The 15,762-nt window shown below is 42.5% G+C and overlaps 2 protein-coding genes and 1 pseudogene across 7 annotated transcripts in view; 2 read left to right on the plus strand and 1 right to left on the minus strand.

Annotated features, from left to right (window-relative positions):
* Window positions 1-3,145: 3,145 nt before the first annotated feature.
* LOC147830326 (ubiquitin-conjugating enzyme E2 D3 pseudogene) lies at window positions 3,146-7,053 on the plus strand (annotated as a pseudogene).
* A 3,699-nt stretch (window positions 7,054-10,752) lies between these two features.
* Window positions 10,753-13,683, minus strand: LOC101707305 (carbonyl reductase [NADPH] 1-like). The gene is made up of 3 exons (XM_004842344.4): window positions 13,316-13,683; window positions 12,731-12,838; window positions 10,753-11,447 (listed from the first exon to the last, which is right to left on the minus strand). Exons 1-3 carry the CDS (start codon window positions 13,599-13,601, stop codon window positions 11,011-11,013), a joined length of 831 nt encoding a protein of 276 aa, XP_004842401.1. The 5' UTR covers window positions 13,602-13,683; the 3' UTR covers window positions 10,753-11,010.
* A 64-nt stretch (window positions 13,684-13,747) lies between these two features.
* Setd4 (SET domain containing 4) overlaps window positions 13,748-15,762 on the plus strand; it is a 108,865-nt gene continuing 106,850 nt past the window's right edge. For 4 of the 6 annotated variants that reach the window (XR_015451725.1, XR_015451726.1, XR_015451724.1 and 1 more), the window contains exon 1: window positions 13,748-13,899. Coding sequence is in view for 2 of the 6 variants with exons in the window: in XM_087212558.1 (XP_087068684.1) it covers window positions 13,847-13,899 (53 nt within the window). In the remaining 4 variants the exon portion in view is untranslated. The remainder of the gene's footprint in view (window positions 13,900-15,762) is intronic. The other 2 variants (XM_087212565.1, XM_087212606.1) reach the window with 2 other exon arrangements.

Here is a 15,762-nt window from a genome sequence, read left to right on the forward strand (position 1 = left end):
TTTATCTGATTTTAGCCATTAAATGTTATATGAATATATAGTCTCAAATATTATATAAAAGCTCCCACCTCAAACAACCAAGAAACAGGCAAAATACATAAAACAATGGTTTTTAAGACTTGAACATAACACTGTGAAGTCAATGACCCAAGAGGTGGGAAACAAATGAGGTGTGTTCTAGCCTGGATGTGGTGTGTGCTGAGACACCAGAGGCAGGCAGGAGAGACATCGTCTCTCCCTGCCCTCCCCCTCAGCCTTTCCCATCCTCTTCAGCCCATCCCCTCAGGGAGACAATGGCAGAGACCCCACTTCTCCAAGGGAACTTGGCCAGGCATAAATGGGCATCTGGCTTGCTCCCCTGGCTCCCGCCTAGGAGGAAAACTGGCAGTTGCATCACTCCCCCTAAGGAAGGAGCGAGGAAACTGACAGCTCTGCACTGCAGGCTCCACCTACTTCCCTGCTCTACCAGGGGAAAAATGTTGGTAGACAGGAAGCCTTTAGGCTTCTTCTGGCCTAGGTTTTCACCAATGACCCCTGAAGCCTGAGCTGTGTGGGTGACCCACCACAGCACTCTTCTGGTCAGCCCATTGCCCCCCATGCACCACAACCAGGGTGCCCTGGGAACCAGGACACCCCAGGCATCAGAACCCCCTAGGGGTCCAGGACCACTGGATCCCTAGGGCTGAGCTGGCAGCCCATACTCCTAGCTTGTCTTGCTTATGCTGGCTCTGTCTGCTGTGCCTCTATAGGCTGGTGGTGGGGCAGTGAGCACAGGCAGGCATTGCAGGCATGAGGCAAAGCTCCTTAAAACACTGCCAAGCTGGGATAGCAGACTAGTTGGTTGCTCAGCAGCCAGCCTTCTGGCCCCACCATATGGCTCTGTCACTGTTCCCAGAGGCAGTGCAGCAACTCCCCAGACCGAGGCCAGGCCTGCCTTTTGCCTTTTCCCAGGAGGGCTTTGGGCAACTCTTTCTCTGCTGGCATGTGGAGGGCATGGGCACAGCAGTGAGTGCCTGTATCCCACACTTGGCTGAGCTGCCCTTGCCTGGAGTATGGAAATTCTCCCCTTGGCTGTTTCCCCCTTGGGGCAGGCTGTGGGCTTCCCATGGCTGATGTGCCAGGGGTGTGTTCCCTAGTCTGGCACAGGACACTGGCAGAGGCTCTCATCCAGCTAATGGGCCTCATCTTATCTTCTGGCTCCATTACCTCCTGGCTGGCTTGCCAAAACTGTTGCTGGACAGCAAGATATACAGTGGTTCCAGGCTCTTGCTCCACTGTCAAAGAATTAGCTGGGACAGTCAATAAACTTGAAAATGTAACTTTTATTTAAAGTAGGGGAAGAAGAAGATAAAGAAGAAAAAGAAGTGGAAAAAAAAAGGTGAAGCTACATTTTGCATGCAGGACAGACCATTGCAAGAGTAGGAAGACAGCAGTGGTCCTGAAGTCAATGATCTCTGTCTTTTATATCTTCTCAGATTTGGTCCATCATAAGTTGTTTTGCACATGTATCCTGCCATGATTTACCCATTTTCCCTAGATTGACAGGTTATGCCCAGTTGCCCAGCCTCCTTTATGGTTCTCTGTAATTGACAGGTTACATTCTGCTGTTCAGCCAGCTTACCATGCCCTAATCTCCTGCATCAGGACCCTTGAAAATCATGACCAGGTGACATCTCCCTTCTAACTAGGCCCTAATTCCTAACAGCATACATCAGTGGATCAATCTACTTATGAGTACAATGCCCTCATGAACCAACCACCTTCCAAAAGCCCTTCCTCTGAACATGAGATTTTTTTTCTGGTACCAGGAATTGAACTCAGGACCTTGCACTTGCCAGACAGGCATGGCCCCACTGAGCTACATCCCTGTCCCTGAATATGAGACTTTTGAGGGACATTCTAGATCCAAATATAGCAACCACTGAGTTTGGTAAACTTGCTTTTGGATTCTCCAGCTTGTTAGTGTTTTATATTTGGCATGCCTACTTCAACATATCTTTGAAATATCTCTTAACAACTTTGAAATACTTCTTAACCAGAAATTACATGGTTACCTTACTCATTTGCTTTATGCTTTTAATGAGAAAATTTTATTATTCAAGTGTACTTTGAAGACTATTATTTTAGCCAGGCATAATTGAAAGGTAGCACTTGAGAATTAACTCATATTCACTTGAGATGATATAGATAGAGAAAAATTTAAATATCAAGCCAATATACAGCTTTCAAGAGACTTACAAATACCATATTTCCCTGAAAATAAGACCTAGCTGGAATGCTCTAACCAGAACCAGCCTTAGCTGGGTGTTACCATGGTGGTGGCCAGTGTCTTGCAGAAGATTATACCACATTATTCTCCTGCTCAGTGGCTGCTCTGTAATGACAGTAAGGCAGGGATAGGCTGGCATTCTTTTTTCTGGTTAGGTCTTATTTTCCGGGTAAGATTATTAAAGTTTACTGTAGGAGCTGGTGATCTTAGTTGGTTTAAGAAGTTTCCATAATATTTGGATTCAACACTTTTTTATGGAACACTACATTTATTGTCCTATATTAGTCTGTGTTGTGACTAAAAAGTCGGCAGAAAATGATATGATCCTGATCTATGTAGATGCTCATTTCTAATTGCCACCTTTGGGTGCATGTTATATGATGTGTCTACATGATAACACACCCAGGAAATTCTACTCAAATTGGCTTACAGATAAGTGGGTCCTCACATAAACCTGTTAATGAGCTATCCTTTAGTTCACATGTCTCAAGTAAATGGATAAATAAGTGAATTTAAATTTCTTGGTAAGAGTAAAACATACCTTTAAAAATGAATTTTCTCTTAGGATGCTAGTCAATAAGCATTATATTTGTCTCTGTTAAATGTTTAAGATACAATGACCATCACTCTCTGTTTCAAGCATAACAACTTTGGGATTTTGTCTTGACCAAACAAAGCTAACTATGTTTGTCTCATATCTTACTTTTATGAGTAATCTAAAAAACCCTTAAAATGGGTAAGTTAATATAAATGTTTATAATAAAACACCTGAGTTATGTTTACATACGTTAAAAAGTTAAAACATCAGTTGCTAAAAATACATTGATTAATGTACTCTTATCTTTCAAACGTTTATAAAAAAGCAATATATTTGGATCTATTGAATGTGTATTGAATTACTGATATAAAAAGAAAAAGATTTAAGACTGATTTTTTTCTGGGTCTTGACTAAATTCAAGATTACTAAGAGTTAAAATTCTAATGTATAACTCTACATTCCAAGAAAAAAAGAGGAGTCATGCTCTTTTGATGCAAAAAAAAAAGTATTTCATCTAAGAAAAAGGAATAAACTATTCAGGTGTGGTGGAGCACTTCTGTATTCCCACCATTCTGGGAGCTTCAGGAAGAAGGTTCTTAAAATTGGAGCCCAGTGAGAGCAACTTGGTGTGAGCCTGTTTAAAAAAATAATAAAAACAGGGGGAAGAGTGATTCTAGTTCACAGCAAAGGATCCAGCCCCAGAACCAAAAGAAAATTTGTCTAAATTCAGAACTTTTAAAATAATTGTTTCAAAGTAATAGATTTTAGCTCCCTGGGTCTCCTTCCGGTTCTCAATGCTTCTCTGAGTCCTGGCTTCCGCTTCCGCCCTTCCTGGGCCCATGACCCTCCTCCAGCCCCTGCCCACCTGGCGCGACCTCTTGTTGGCTGCGTAGTGGAAGGGCCATGTCTGCGCCCTTGGGAGCCGAGGACCATCCAGACGCAGCGGGACAGAGCACACGCAGACACCGAGGGCCGGGACAGCATGGACCATGGCACTGAAGCGGATTAATAAGGAACTTAGTGATTTGGCCCGTGACCCTCCTGCACAATGTTCTGCAGGCTCAGTTGGGGATGACATGCTCCATTGGCAAACCACAATTATGGGACCTAATGACAGCCCATATCAAGGTGGTGTATTCTTTTTGACAATTCATTTTCCTACAGACTACGCTTTCAAACCACCTAAGGTTGCATTTACAACAAGAATTTATCATCTAAATATTAACAGTAATGGCAGCATTTGTCTCGATATCCTAAGATCACAGTGGACTCCTGCTTTAACTATTTCTAAAGTTCTTTTATCCATTTGGTCACTGCTATGTGATCCAAACCCAGACGACCTCCTAGTGCCAGAGATTGCACGGATCTATAAAACAGACAAAGTACAACAGAGTGTCTCGAGAATGGACTCAGAAGTATGCCATGTGATGCTACCTTAAAATCAGAATAACCTGCATTATAGCTGGAATAAACTTTAAATTACTGTTCCTTTTTTGATTTTCTTATCCGGCTACTCCCCTATCAGACCTCATCTTTTTTAATTTTGTTTTTTTGTTTATCTCCCTCCATTCATTCACATGCTCAACTGAGAAGGCTTAAATTCTTCCAGCTTTGGATAATAACTGCTTTTAGAAACTGTAAAGTAGTTAGTTACAAGAGAACAGTTGCCCAAGATTCAGATTTTTTTTTAAAAAATAGAGCATGTGTATTATGTGGCCAATGTCTGCACTCTGACTTGGTTATGAGGCTAAATCATTCCTCACAGCTCTAACTGCTTAAGAAGCTAGCGGGGGGGGGGGGGGGTTGGAGATGGATGCTCCATTGTCACAGCAAGGAAGCAGCATTATTCTAGCAGTATCCATTCTAGTTAAGCCTTCCACTGTTAGAAATTTGAGATTATGTGATATACTTTATGCTCATAATTGATGTGGCTGGAAAATTGGTATTGAATTTATAGCATCAGCAGAATAGAAAATGTGATGTATTTTATGCATGCCAATAAAGGAATGGCTGTTCTGTTCTACAGAGAACGGAAATTGGAACTCAAATACCCTTTGTATTCCAAAACAGGGTTTCAAAACATTTTGTAATTTTCATTTAAATTGTTAGGAGGCTTGGAGCTATTAGTTAATCTATCTTCCAAGACACTGTTTAATATAGCACCGAGTAAATGATGCAAGATGTCAATGGATGAGTGATCAACTAGCTCTGCTAGTAATTGGTTTTTCTTCAATAAAGTTGCATAAACCAAAAAAAAAAGTAATAGATTTTAAATTGTTAAAGCCAGTTATAGTAGTGCAACCCCTGTAACCCTTGCACTCTGGGAAACTGGGTAAGGCAGGACAATTAGGAGTTCATGACTGGTGATTTACCAAGATCCTGCCTCAAAATGAAAAATTTAAAAAGGGCTAGGGATGTCACTTAATATGAAGGCCCTAGGTAGGGCCAGGGATTTAGCTCAGTGGTTCCGCCGCCTGCTTCGCAAGCGCAAGTACCCGAGTTCAATCCCTGGTACCAAAAAAAAAAAAAATATGAAGGCCCTAGGTTCAATTCTCAGTAACAACAAAAAAAATTGTTAAGTGAAAAACGTGGTAAATAAAATCAGTTGTAAAAAAAAGTTATGGGTCTATTTTTGGAAAAGAAGTTTAAAGGAGAGAGAATCATTTACAATAAAAGAGGATTTTGTATGGCAATGTAAAATTTTTGTCCTAAATCAGTGAATTATTATTCTAAGATGGAAAAAGAAGAAAACAGAACAGAAACTGAGGATCTAAACAATTGTCATGTGTCTAGGCAGACTCCAGAAGGTTTGTGAAGGTCAAATGTTAAAAAAAAAATTTGTATTATAGTAAAGGTCACTATAATTTAAATTTTATTTTAAAAGGTTTTTAAAGGTAAAACTTTAATGCAACAATCCAAAATTGAAATCCAATCCTTTATGTTTAACGTGCTGTTTTTCTTACAATTCGATCCTCTTTTAATGACATCCACAAAGGATTGGGTTAGGAAACAAAGAATTTGTGTTTGTCAACTTTTTGATCACTTAAGGAACTCCATCTCAGTAAAGCGGGGGTTTTTAAAACTGTCTTTTTGTTGTAAAGTCTTTTAAATCATCAGTTTATAATACTGGTTAATCAAACAATTGTTGTTGTAGGTTATAATAAATCTGAAACCTTATATATATGATCAACAATGTGTATACATCTGAGAACTAAATATGCTGTGTGTCTAGTTTTGTCTAAATGTTATGTAAAAGTTCATAAAATTAAAGGTACATACATTGAGTGGATGGGAAGTAATCAATAAATGCTCTTTTTTACAATATGTATCACATCTGCACATGAAACATAATATGATCAAGACTTTCAGCATCTGTGCTGTTTTCCCTGGGTATTGCTCAGATGAAAGAATCCCCACAATTTGGCCGGTGTTGCCATTTAAACCTGGCCCACATCTATTGGCTTAGACTGAGCATGCGTTTTGTTATTGTACTGATAATTTACACATCAGGTAATGAAGCACCTGTGGGTCATTAACACTGTTTTCTAAGTGTAGAAGAGGTCTATAGCCATCCTTCGATTTTTTCTTTTTCTGTACTGGGGATCAAACCCAGGACCTTGCACTTGTGAGCCAGGCACAGTGCCACTGAGCTAAATCCCCAGCCCCCTATTCTTTGATTTTTGTCAGTACTGTTAACCTTGAAATTTCACTTCAAAGGTAGAAGCTAAGTTGGAATATGAAGGACTTCTTTGTAGGTATGATGCTAAATATTGTTGGTATCTGTTCCTCAAGTATTCAGATCTTCCAAAAGCCAAAGCTTAGAAGAACAGCTCACCATGTTCATGTCTTCTGATCTGCAGTTGTTGGTCATGATAGATACTAACAGGTTTCTGTTTGTTCCTACTTCTATCATGACTCTTTGAGCAAAAATAATTAGATGTGCCCAAGTACACTGCATTTCAAGCAGTGTCACTCTGGTAATTAAAAGATTAGGGCTTGGTCACCTAAGAGGCACATCTGAGAACAGGACATTCTGTTTTATTTTTGAAACATTTCATTATTTTTCATCAGGATATAGCTTAGTGATAGAGCATTTGTTAAGCATACATAAGACCCTGGGTTCAAAAAATTATTCTTCTGAGACAAAATTTGACAAGAAATTATGTCAATTAATAGTTTGTAATTGGATAAAAGTAATCTATTATTTATAAATTATATTGTAAAATTGTTATTCTTTACAATAAAATGAAAAGGCAAATATATTTTAAAAGATAATAAAAAGTTTAATGGTTGTGATATGATGCTGTAAATCATAGCTATTACCTTTAAATGCTCTATACATTGGAAATAGGTTTTGTTACTTGCTAAACTTTCCTCAGGTTTTAACCATAGTTGCTCTGACTCTTTTGTTATTCATAGCTTGATTGTTCTCTACGTCATTTGTAACCAGATTCATAAAAAGAACTCTTAAGAAGTACTGTTAATAGATTTCTGGCAAAACAAAACTTATTTTTGGAATAAATTCATTTCTCATTAAATGTGTTTGATGAACATTAATATTATTTTATTATACTCATTCTTTCAGAGTTATAATAAAAACTGAATGTCTTTTTCTTAGTTTTGTTTTGTATTTTCTCTATAAAACTTCATAACCACTGTCTGTTGTCATTCAGCAGAAGTAGGACATCCTGAGCAATATTTTGAGATGAGAGCTGTCACCTACAGGATAGATAGGCTGTGACCCCCACTAACCCCTATTCAAGGGCAGGGTCATTGTTTTCCAGTCCCACCTTATATTTCAGAGTGTTCCAAAGTCTAGAGAAACACCATAGTGAGCAGTGGAACTCACTCTCCCATTTCAAGAAAGGCGGAACTGGCCTGGTGAGTGTTCAAAAAATGAGAGTGGGAAACTAAAGCCCAGGAAGATTAAAGAGCTAGAAGGACAATCAGTATTTTGCCCCTCAGCCTCCAAGGTTATCCAGGACCCAGGGAAGGACAAAACCACAGAATCCTTTGAAAGGGCTCCTGCAACTCCAGTGAGTCACTTGAGTGGGGAGAAAGAGAGGACCCTAGAAAATAGGAGCCAGCCAGTGTGCAGTGTGTAAGAGGAGGTCACTGGGGAAGGCCATTACCCCAATACTTGCAAGGGAGGCCATTGGTCAGTGAGACCCTGCCCTGTTCTGGCAGATGACACAACTGGTAGAAGAAAAGAACTGAGGGAGCTTCAGTTGCTCTTAATGGGACAAAGGCTGATTTGGACTTACATAGGGTTCATCTACTTAGTCTTGAACACCCAGCAGGAAAGTAAAACTAAAGGATGGAGGAATGGATGGTAATGTGAAACAGAGAAAAAGTGGATTTCCTAAGGCCTTCAGTGCAGAATGGGGATCAAAGAAAGCAAGACTGAGCCTAAAAGGGGCTTTAAACACAAAAGCTGTTGTAAGATCTAGAGATGAAAACACACCAAAGTCCACAGAGTATAGGAATGAAAAAAGGCTGTCTTCTCCCATGGCTGTGGCTCTTAATGTGTACAATTATCTTTGACAGCAATGGGCCAAGTTTCTCTGTTCCTCCAGTCACTCGCCTCCTCCAGAAAGAGACATTAAGTAACAGTCTCACTTACCTTAATAAGTCTATGTAAAAGCTAAAAGATTATTGGCACAGTGAGTTACCTGACACACTTTCCTACTCAACATTTAAAAATTAATGTATACGGTTGCTGTCTGATTTCACATGCATATAGAGTGTAGAGTGAAATGGGCTTATAGACAAGGTACAATGTTGGACCTAAGTAAAATCACATTGCCTTGTCTTATTTGGTTTCTATCTCTCAAAGGCCCACTTGTCACCATTATACTACTTATTTTGGCCCTTGCTTGTTTGATTTGTTTGTTAAATTTGTCTCTTTCAGACTGCAGCAGTTCCACAGAAAGCTGATGGTCATGAGTTGCTTCCAACTATACCTGCCATTGATCCTGAAAGTCAGTGCCTGCCATTGTAGCCTCAAGATCAGGCATCCAAAGATTTCTGTCCCTCCAGTAGGCAGGACCAGCTATCCCCAACCAACTCTGAAGCAGCTCTAGCAGTTGGACCATCACCCTGCAGTTCCCCTTAAGTCTGAGCAGGATGGAGATCCTAGAGTGAGAAGGGGAACAGGGGAACTGGAAGAACTTTGGAGTAGCAGCCTGATAGAAAAAGAGAGGCAGCTGCCCCTTCTGGAGACAAGGAGGAACATAAGTGAGGCTGTTGATTAACCAAGCAAGCTTTTGTATGCCTTGAGATGAGAAGGTGGGGTGTGGGGCACACTAGGTGAGATGGTGCAAGTGAAGTTGACAACAGGCCTGACTAAGAGCCGACCTTAAATGCTGTTGTAGTCACATTAGGGTACATTTTCGTAGTAAGATGTTCTCCCAGAGCGGGGACACAGCACATTCCTCAGTGCATGTTGGGCCATGTGCAAACACCTTCATAGTAACTAAACCCCATCTTGTCCAGAAACTTTGCTGGTTTAAAAAAAAAACACGGATAATGACATCCTTTGGGACCCCATAAAGTGAAATGGAACCCTTGTTCAGCACTGCTCCCCCTGGAGTAGCTGGCTGCCATGGGGTAGCCAACTTGTCTTTTTTCTGGGGCTTCTGTAGAGAATAAAAGCCCACATACCCCATCCTTTGGTGACTGAATGCACATCAGCAAATCTAAGTCTTGTCCTGATTCCCTGTTCTGCAGCATGCGCAGGTGCGGAAGGAAGTACCAGCTGGATTCTGAGAAGCCTTGGGAAGCCTTGGCTCCTTGCTGCTGTCCTGTCCCCTGACATGGTTTGAGTGTGAAGCCCTGTGGATGGAGGTCATTGTCAGCATCAGCTGCAGGGGGACGGGTGCTCTTTATTTCATTTTGTTTTACTTTTTTTTCTCCACAGAGAAGGTAGCTTTATGTTGATTTTGTGGGCTCTTTAACCCCTTTTTATGATGAACTAATTGCATTGGTTAGAAGCAACTATTCAGTCCTCTGAATTTGCCCTCTAGCCAAGTCTGACTTATTTAGATAATGTAGATGGATAAGCTTCATTGAGCCAAAATGAGAACATTAAACAAATGTTGCAACCCTCACTAGCAACACTGTGACTTGGCTGTCATGTGTTCCACCCCCTTCACTTCAAACAAGACTTTGTGAGCTTTGTGTAAGGTTCATCCAGAAAACTCTGTAAATACTGTTGTAGTGAAAATATTTTTATGATTCTTCTTGCCTTTGTATGGTTTATCTTACTGCTATTTCATATTCCTAATATGACAATCATTTAAAAATTACGACTGATGGACCAACATTGTTTGGACTTCACTATTTGACATACCGCGTGGCATGAGGTTGATTTTGCTAGTTTCTTTTCTCTCATGCAATTTTGATATATTACGGCAGTATTTTCCATAAACTGGGCCTGTGCATGCACAAACACTGCCTGTTTTTCACCTCCTAGAAACTCGCAATAAATGTGTTCATGTTGTCTGATTGGTTAGGTGGTCACTGGTGTCTTCCCACAGTGTTTGAAAATTGCTGTACAGGACAGGCACAGCCAGGAAAGCAGCTGTGACAGACAGATAGGGCTTTCACCTGTGCCACATTTTTGTCCCAATTGTGGGTTGTGAGCTTTTCCTTGGTTTTCTGAAAACTTCACTGGTGTGTCCTATTATCTGATAACCACGTGCGGTCATACCCAGCTCTGCTCCTGGGTTGTCATGTGTCTGCTTTCCTGTCACAGCACAGCAGCCATGAGTCTCTGCTACAAACCATGTGGCACAGGGAGTCACAGGTAGTACTGTCTATATCTTCCTGTGTTTTCTGAGCCCTGAGCTACACCATCCCTTCTCTTGACATCACTTTAATCCTCTCAGATGGAGTTGGATCTGCATGAAAACAACCTGCAGAAATGGGCATTCAGAAAGAACTATTAACCTATTGATTTGAATTTATTTCCAGAAATTTTCCCTTTTCTCTCCCTATATCACAGAGGATATCAAAATGATTTCATACAATTAGCATTCACTCAGTGAGTAGCTTACTCCATTAGATTAGCAGTCGATTAGTACTAACCTGGTGATTTCGATTTTTTTTTTCTTGGAAAGGGATATTCTGCACAGTGTAAATGTGCTTTGGGTCACATTAGGCCATGGTACAAAATGGGACCATGGGTGGAGGTGAGTTGAGTTCACCATTGTTCGGGTTTTTTCTCCGAAATAAACTGTCCATGAGGCCCCCCAGAATCTGGGGGTAACAGAGCCAAGTACACAGGGGTCTCTGCTCCTTCTTCTGGGCTTTTGGTAGCTGAGGGTCCCCCCATGTCAGTTCTCACCCACCCTGGGCAACAGGCATTCAGCAGGATCTTGTCTCCTCCCCTCTCCTCACTCAGTTTCATGGCGTGGATTCTGGACAGGACTGTGACGCCGATCTTGGACACCCCATATGTAGAGTTGGGCCAGCCTTCCTTCTCGTGCACTCCACTGTCTATATCTTCCACAAATTTGTTCATGAGCGCCACCAGCTCCTCTTCAGTGATGGTCTCACTTCGGAACTTCTGCTGCAGCTCTGGGCTGCAGTTCTTAAGGGCTGCAAGGCTCAATGTGCTTGATACGTTTACCACTCTGCCTAAAATACATCACACGTCCTTAAGTGGAGAGGTGTACACAAGTATGGTGAATAACAAATTTGCTGGGATTTTACAGCAGAAAATTTCCATCTCAAAGGCATCAGCAGGAAGGCTTTTAAGAGGAATACATATAGACTGGTGTGGTTGCTTGAGGAACTCCATTCCAGCCTTCAAGTTTTGGGCATGTGTCAGGTAACGTTGAAAACAGCTGCCTTTTGAGGTCCTAATGAACATAATCTGAGAAGTGGTAGAACCTGCTGGGAGGTCAGGATGGGAAACTGGACAGAAGCTGAGAGTAAGGTGTACATGTAAGTTTTCAAACCTAAACCACATTAATTTTTTTGAAAAGTGGCTGGTTGCCTTTATTGGTGTGTTTAATGAGTTGTGGCTCACCTGCTGTCTATGTATGTGGGGAAAGCATTAGAACAGTTTACAATAAAAGAAACACAACATGAAGACAGAACATGTTGATGGGAGGTAAAACGAGCCTGGAGCTAGGCAGAGTCACATTATGGAGATTGCTATGCATGATGCTAAGGGATTGCGCTTTCTCCTGAAGGATTCTGGGTTGGGTTATCTACTGTCTTCTATCTACAGTAGATAGAAATCTGGAAAAGGGAACAACTCAAGGAGGGAGGCCTCTTAGGATGGCTTGAAAGGTGCAGTTTGTAGGGCTGGGATGAGCCAGACCCTGAAGACACTCAGTGGGCACAATCGCAGGACCAGGTAAGTGATTATGAATGCGCAGAGCAAGTGACCAGCAGGCTGCTGGTGCATTCTGAGATGATTTAGGGAGAAGGATGAGCATTGTCCTGATATGTTTGTTTCAGACTGAGGAGCAACAGGAGATGATGGAAAGGCATGCATATGAACATGTGGGGACTCTGGCAGTGTTCTAGCCACTGCGTTTCAGTCACTTTAGGGCAAGTGGTTCTACTGAACTGGTGGCAGTTAGAGGCGACAGAATCCTGAATCAGATCATTGAGCAGGGACGAGGGATAGGATGGAAACCCAAGGACCTCTAACACACGAGTGGACAGAATTTACAGTTTGTGTGAGGAGACCTTTGACCCAAGACTTGAAGGAGCAGGAAGCAGCAGAAGCAAAGAGCAGGGAGACAGAGAGCACCAATGGCCAAAGAAGTGAGGACAAAGCAGCAGATCCGAACCTGCAGGGTGGAGACACTGCAAGGTGGCTGGTGCACTGGCAGCTGCAGAGGGAGAGGAGGCAGGGCTTGGAGATGAGGTCCCAGCAGGTGGGGCCAGGTCAGCACCAGACTCACCCTGGGGTCTTATGAGAGGGAGCAGCTCCGCGCTGACATTCAGGATACCAAAAAAGTTTGTTTTCATTGTCACTTCCGCTTGAATATGATAGGGTGTGGGATCTCCCCCTTTTTGGAGAGAAAGACAACAGATTTAATGAATGCTACCCTTGGGGTGGATTTCATTTTTTAAAAAAACAAACAGTGTGTATGAAGTCTGCTCACTTCCAAGGAAGTGTGGGTTTACAGGGTTGTGCCAAGGTCAGTCTCCTGGTTTGACAATGTTCTATTATTTCTGCAATATGGCAACGTAGGAGGCTGGGTGAGGTTTGCCTAGCAGTGTCTTGGTGTCTTTTGTTTATTTTGAAATCAGTTATAAACTGACCCAACTGACCTAAACCTTAATCACACATAAACTATGTTCCAGAATCTAGGTTGGGCAAACAAGGCCTGGAACCACTCCAGCCCTTGCGAGCTCTGCTTTTGCTGCAGCCCAGCCTCATATTCCTCCTAGGGAGCCTGTACTGCACCCCAAACGACTGAGGGGCCCCACCCCAGCACTGCCTCCGCAGGCACAGCCACCCTGTGGGCACCCCAACCCCTTACTCTGGAAGGCGATGCCTGCGTTGTTGACCAGCACGTCGAGCCCCCCGTACTCCTTGCGCAGGAAGTCTCGCACAGCGCGGATGCTCTGCAGGTCGTCGATGTCCAGCTGGTGGAAGCGCGGGCTCAGGCCCTCGGCCTGCAGCTGCTGCACCGCCGACCGGCCTCGCGCCTCGTCCCGCGCCGTGAGCACCACGTCCCCCGAGAACCGCCGGCAGAGGTCGCGGGTGATGGCGAAGCCGATGCCCTTGTTGGCCCCGGTCACCAGCGCTACGCGGGTGCAGGACATGGCTGCAGGCAGTAGCTGGAGGAAGGAGCGTGGACAGAAGACCGAGGCAGTCGGAGCTGCACTGAGTGTCGGAAGGGCAAGGGCGGAGGGCGCAGGCGCAGGCTCAGGCCCCGCCCCTGGCCGGGCATCGCTCTCGGGGAGGTGGGGCGGAACCTCCTGTGACTGTCAAAGTCAACCCTGAGCTCAAGGGCTCCGCTCTCAGTGACAGGCTTTAGGGTTTCTAAAAGTGGCTGCGGACTTAATGAATGTTGGTGCATCTGCGCTCATTCCTCGGGCAAGTATTGGAGCCGTTTCCAGGGTAAGAAATACGATAGTTTGTTGCGTCCACGTTGTTAGGAAATGAAAATGAGCCAGGAGTTAGCGGGGCCAAAGCAAAGAGATCCTCAAGAACTAAGGGCTTGAGCTTTCTCCTGAGGGAGTTCTGGGAGAGAAGTACACAGGGCAGCAGTATGCAGAAATCTGGGAGAGGAAAAGCCTCAAGAAAAAGTGTTAGGGGATCAAATTTCCTCTGATTTACCGTCTAAGTAATTAAAGTAAAGCTATTGGTGTATCCTTGCCCGGTTTTCCAGGAATGGCGGGGAACATTTACTGAATCACTCGGGAGTCAGTACTCCTGAGCACCGGGAAAGACCTTCGTGGACTTGTGCTCAGAAAGATTAAGAAGTTGTTTCAGCTGTGGGACATGAAATTTTCCTCCCTGTTTATTACTTGCAACAATACAATAGGGACCATAAAATCAAATTTCATTTCTGTGCCGTCTCCTAGACACTGGCCGCAAATGGCCTTTTAACTCTAAATTTAACTTGCAATTAATGCAGTTACAAAATACAGTCTTTGATGAAGTGGCCACCATGTTGGGTAGTGTAGATGAAGGATATTTCTCCATCGCTGGAAATGATTCTCTTGCACAGCACTGTTTTACATAGATTCCAATGATGTTGCCAATTCAAAGTGAGTTTTCAATCAGGTTCATAAATAAAAGTTACTATAGGCTGGGGATTTAGCTCAGTGGTTCTGCCGCCTGCCTCAAATGTGCATGGTCCCCAGTTTGATCCCCACTACAAAAAAGAAAAACAAAACCTAAAGAGAACAGAGTAGTTGGAGGCAGGACAAGAGTGCTTCCCTGCCTTCATAAATAAAAGTTACTGATCAGGAAAAGACCCTTGCTTCTTTTCCACTGAAGTGTTTATTAAGACATTATAGATTCACATGCAGCTGTAAAAAACAGTTCAGAGATTCCTTACACTTCACAGTTTCTCTCCATTTGCAAAATCCATTACAATATCACAATTATACATTGACTACAAAATAATCCACCCATCATCTGTTTCTCCCATGTCCTCATTGGTATGTATGCAGCCCTCTACCACTGAGCTGCATCTCTAGTCTTGGGTATTTGTTCTGTTGTGTTTGTTGGGAACCCTCAAAACATAGCAGTGGGTCTGGGTCCTGAACAGTTTGAGAAATGAAACTGAGGGATAAAGATTCAGCCTCCAGATCTTCCATAAAATGGCCAGTGCTAAGTTGGTAGAGGGTTTTTCTCTTTTCTGCTTCCTGATGGACCCTGGCTCTTCCCCACATGTTCCAGCATAGTATGAGATGTCTCCTCTCTTGGGAAAGTCAAGTAATAAACTCTTCAAATTATCTTCATGTCTGTCTTTTAATACTATCTGATCAAAAGAAATCCTGGGTACATTTTAATCTGTATGGATGAACTTTTAAAAAGTTATGCTATGAAAAAAAAGTTAGGCTGTGTAAAAGAAGCCAGTAACAGGTAACACATATTTTGTGATTTCATTTACCTAAGTTGTTCATTGCATTGACATGAAACTGTCTATAATAGGCAGCTCTTGTCCTTTTATCATTTTCAGGAATGTCACCTCTCCTGATATAAGAATTATATACATATATATATATATATATATATATATAGAGAGAGAGAGAGAGAGAGAGAGAGAGAGAGAGAGAGTCCACCAAAAAATGTATACATACTTCAGGAAAAGAAAAAAGCCCCAAATATCTGGAAGATAATGGCCACTGATTTGAGGACCTCTTGTAACTGAAGAGACCACAGGTAACTTGTGTTAATCTTATGATGTCTCAATAAATTTAGTATTAAAATATTTCTACAAGATTTTCTTTTCCTGAACCACATATATAT

This window comes from Heterocephalus glaber, unplaced genomic scaffold (genome assembly GCF_053883595.1).
Source record: "Heterocephalus glaber isolate CG9 unplaced genomic scaffold, H.glaber_assembly_v1.0 deba00000122, whole genome shotgun sequence".
In the NCBI taxonomy this organism is placed as follows: Eukaryota; Metazoa; Chordata; class Mammalia; order Rodentia; family Bathyergidae; genus Heterocephalus; species Heterocephalus glaber.

Bases quoted from the DNA above. Each gene is read 5' to 3' on its own strand.
- LOC101707305 (XM_004842344.4), bottom strand. From the start codon at position 13,601: ATGTCCTGCACCCGCGTAGCGCTGGTGACCGGGGCCAACAAGGGCATC. The intron at 12,839-13,315 runs GTAAGGGGTTGG...CTCTCCAAAAAG, and splicing joins CGCAGGCATCGCCTTCCAGA to GGGGAGATCCCACACCCTAT. The intron at 11,448-12,730 runs GTGAGTCTGGTG...GATGTATTTTAG, and splicing joins CCCTCTCATAAGACCCCAGG to GCAGAGTGGTAAACGTATCA.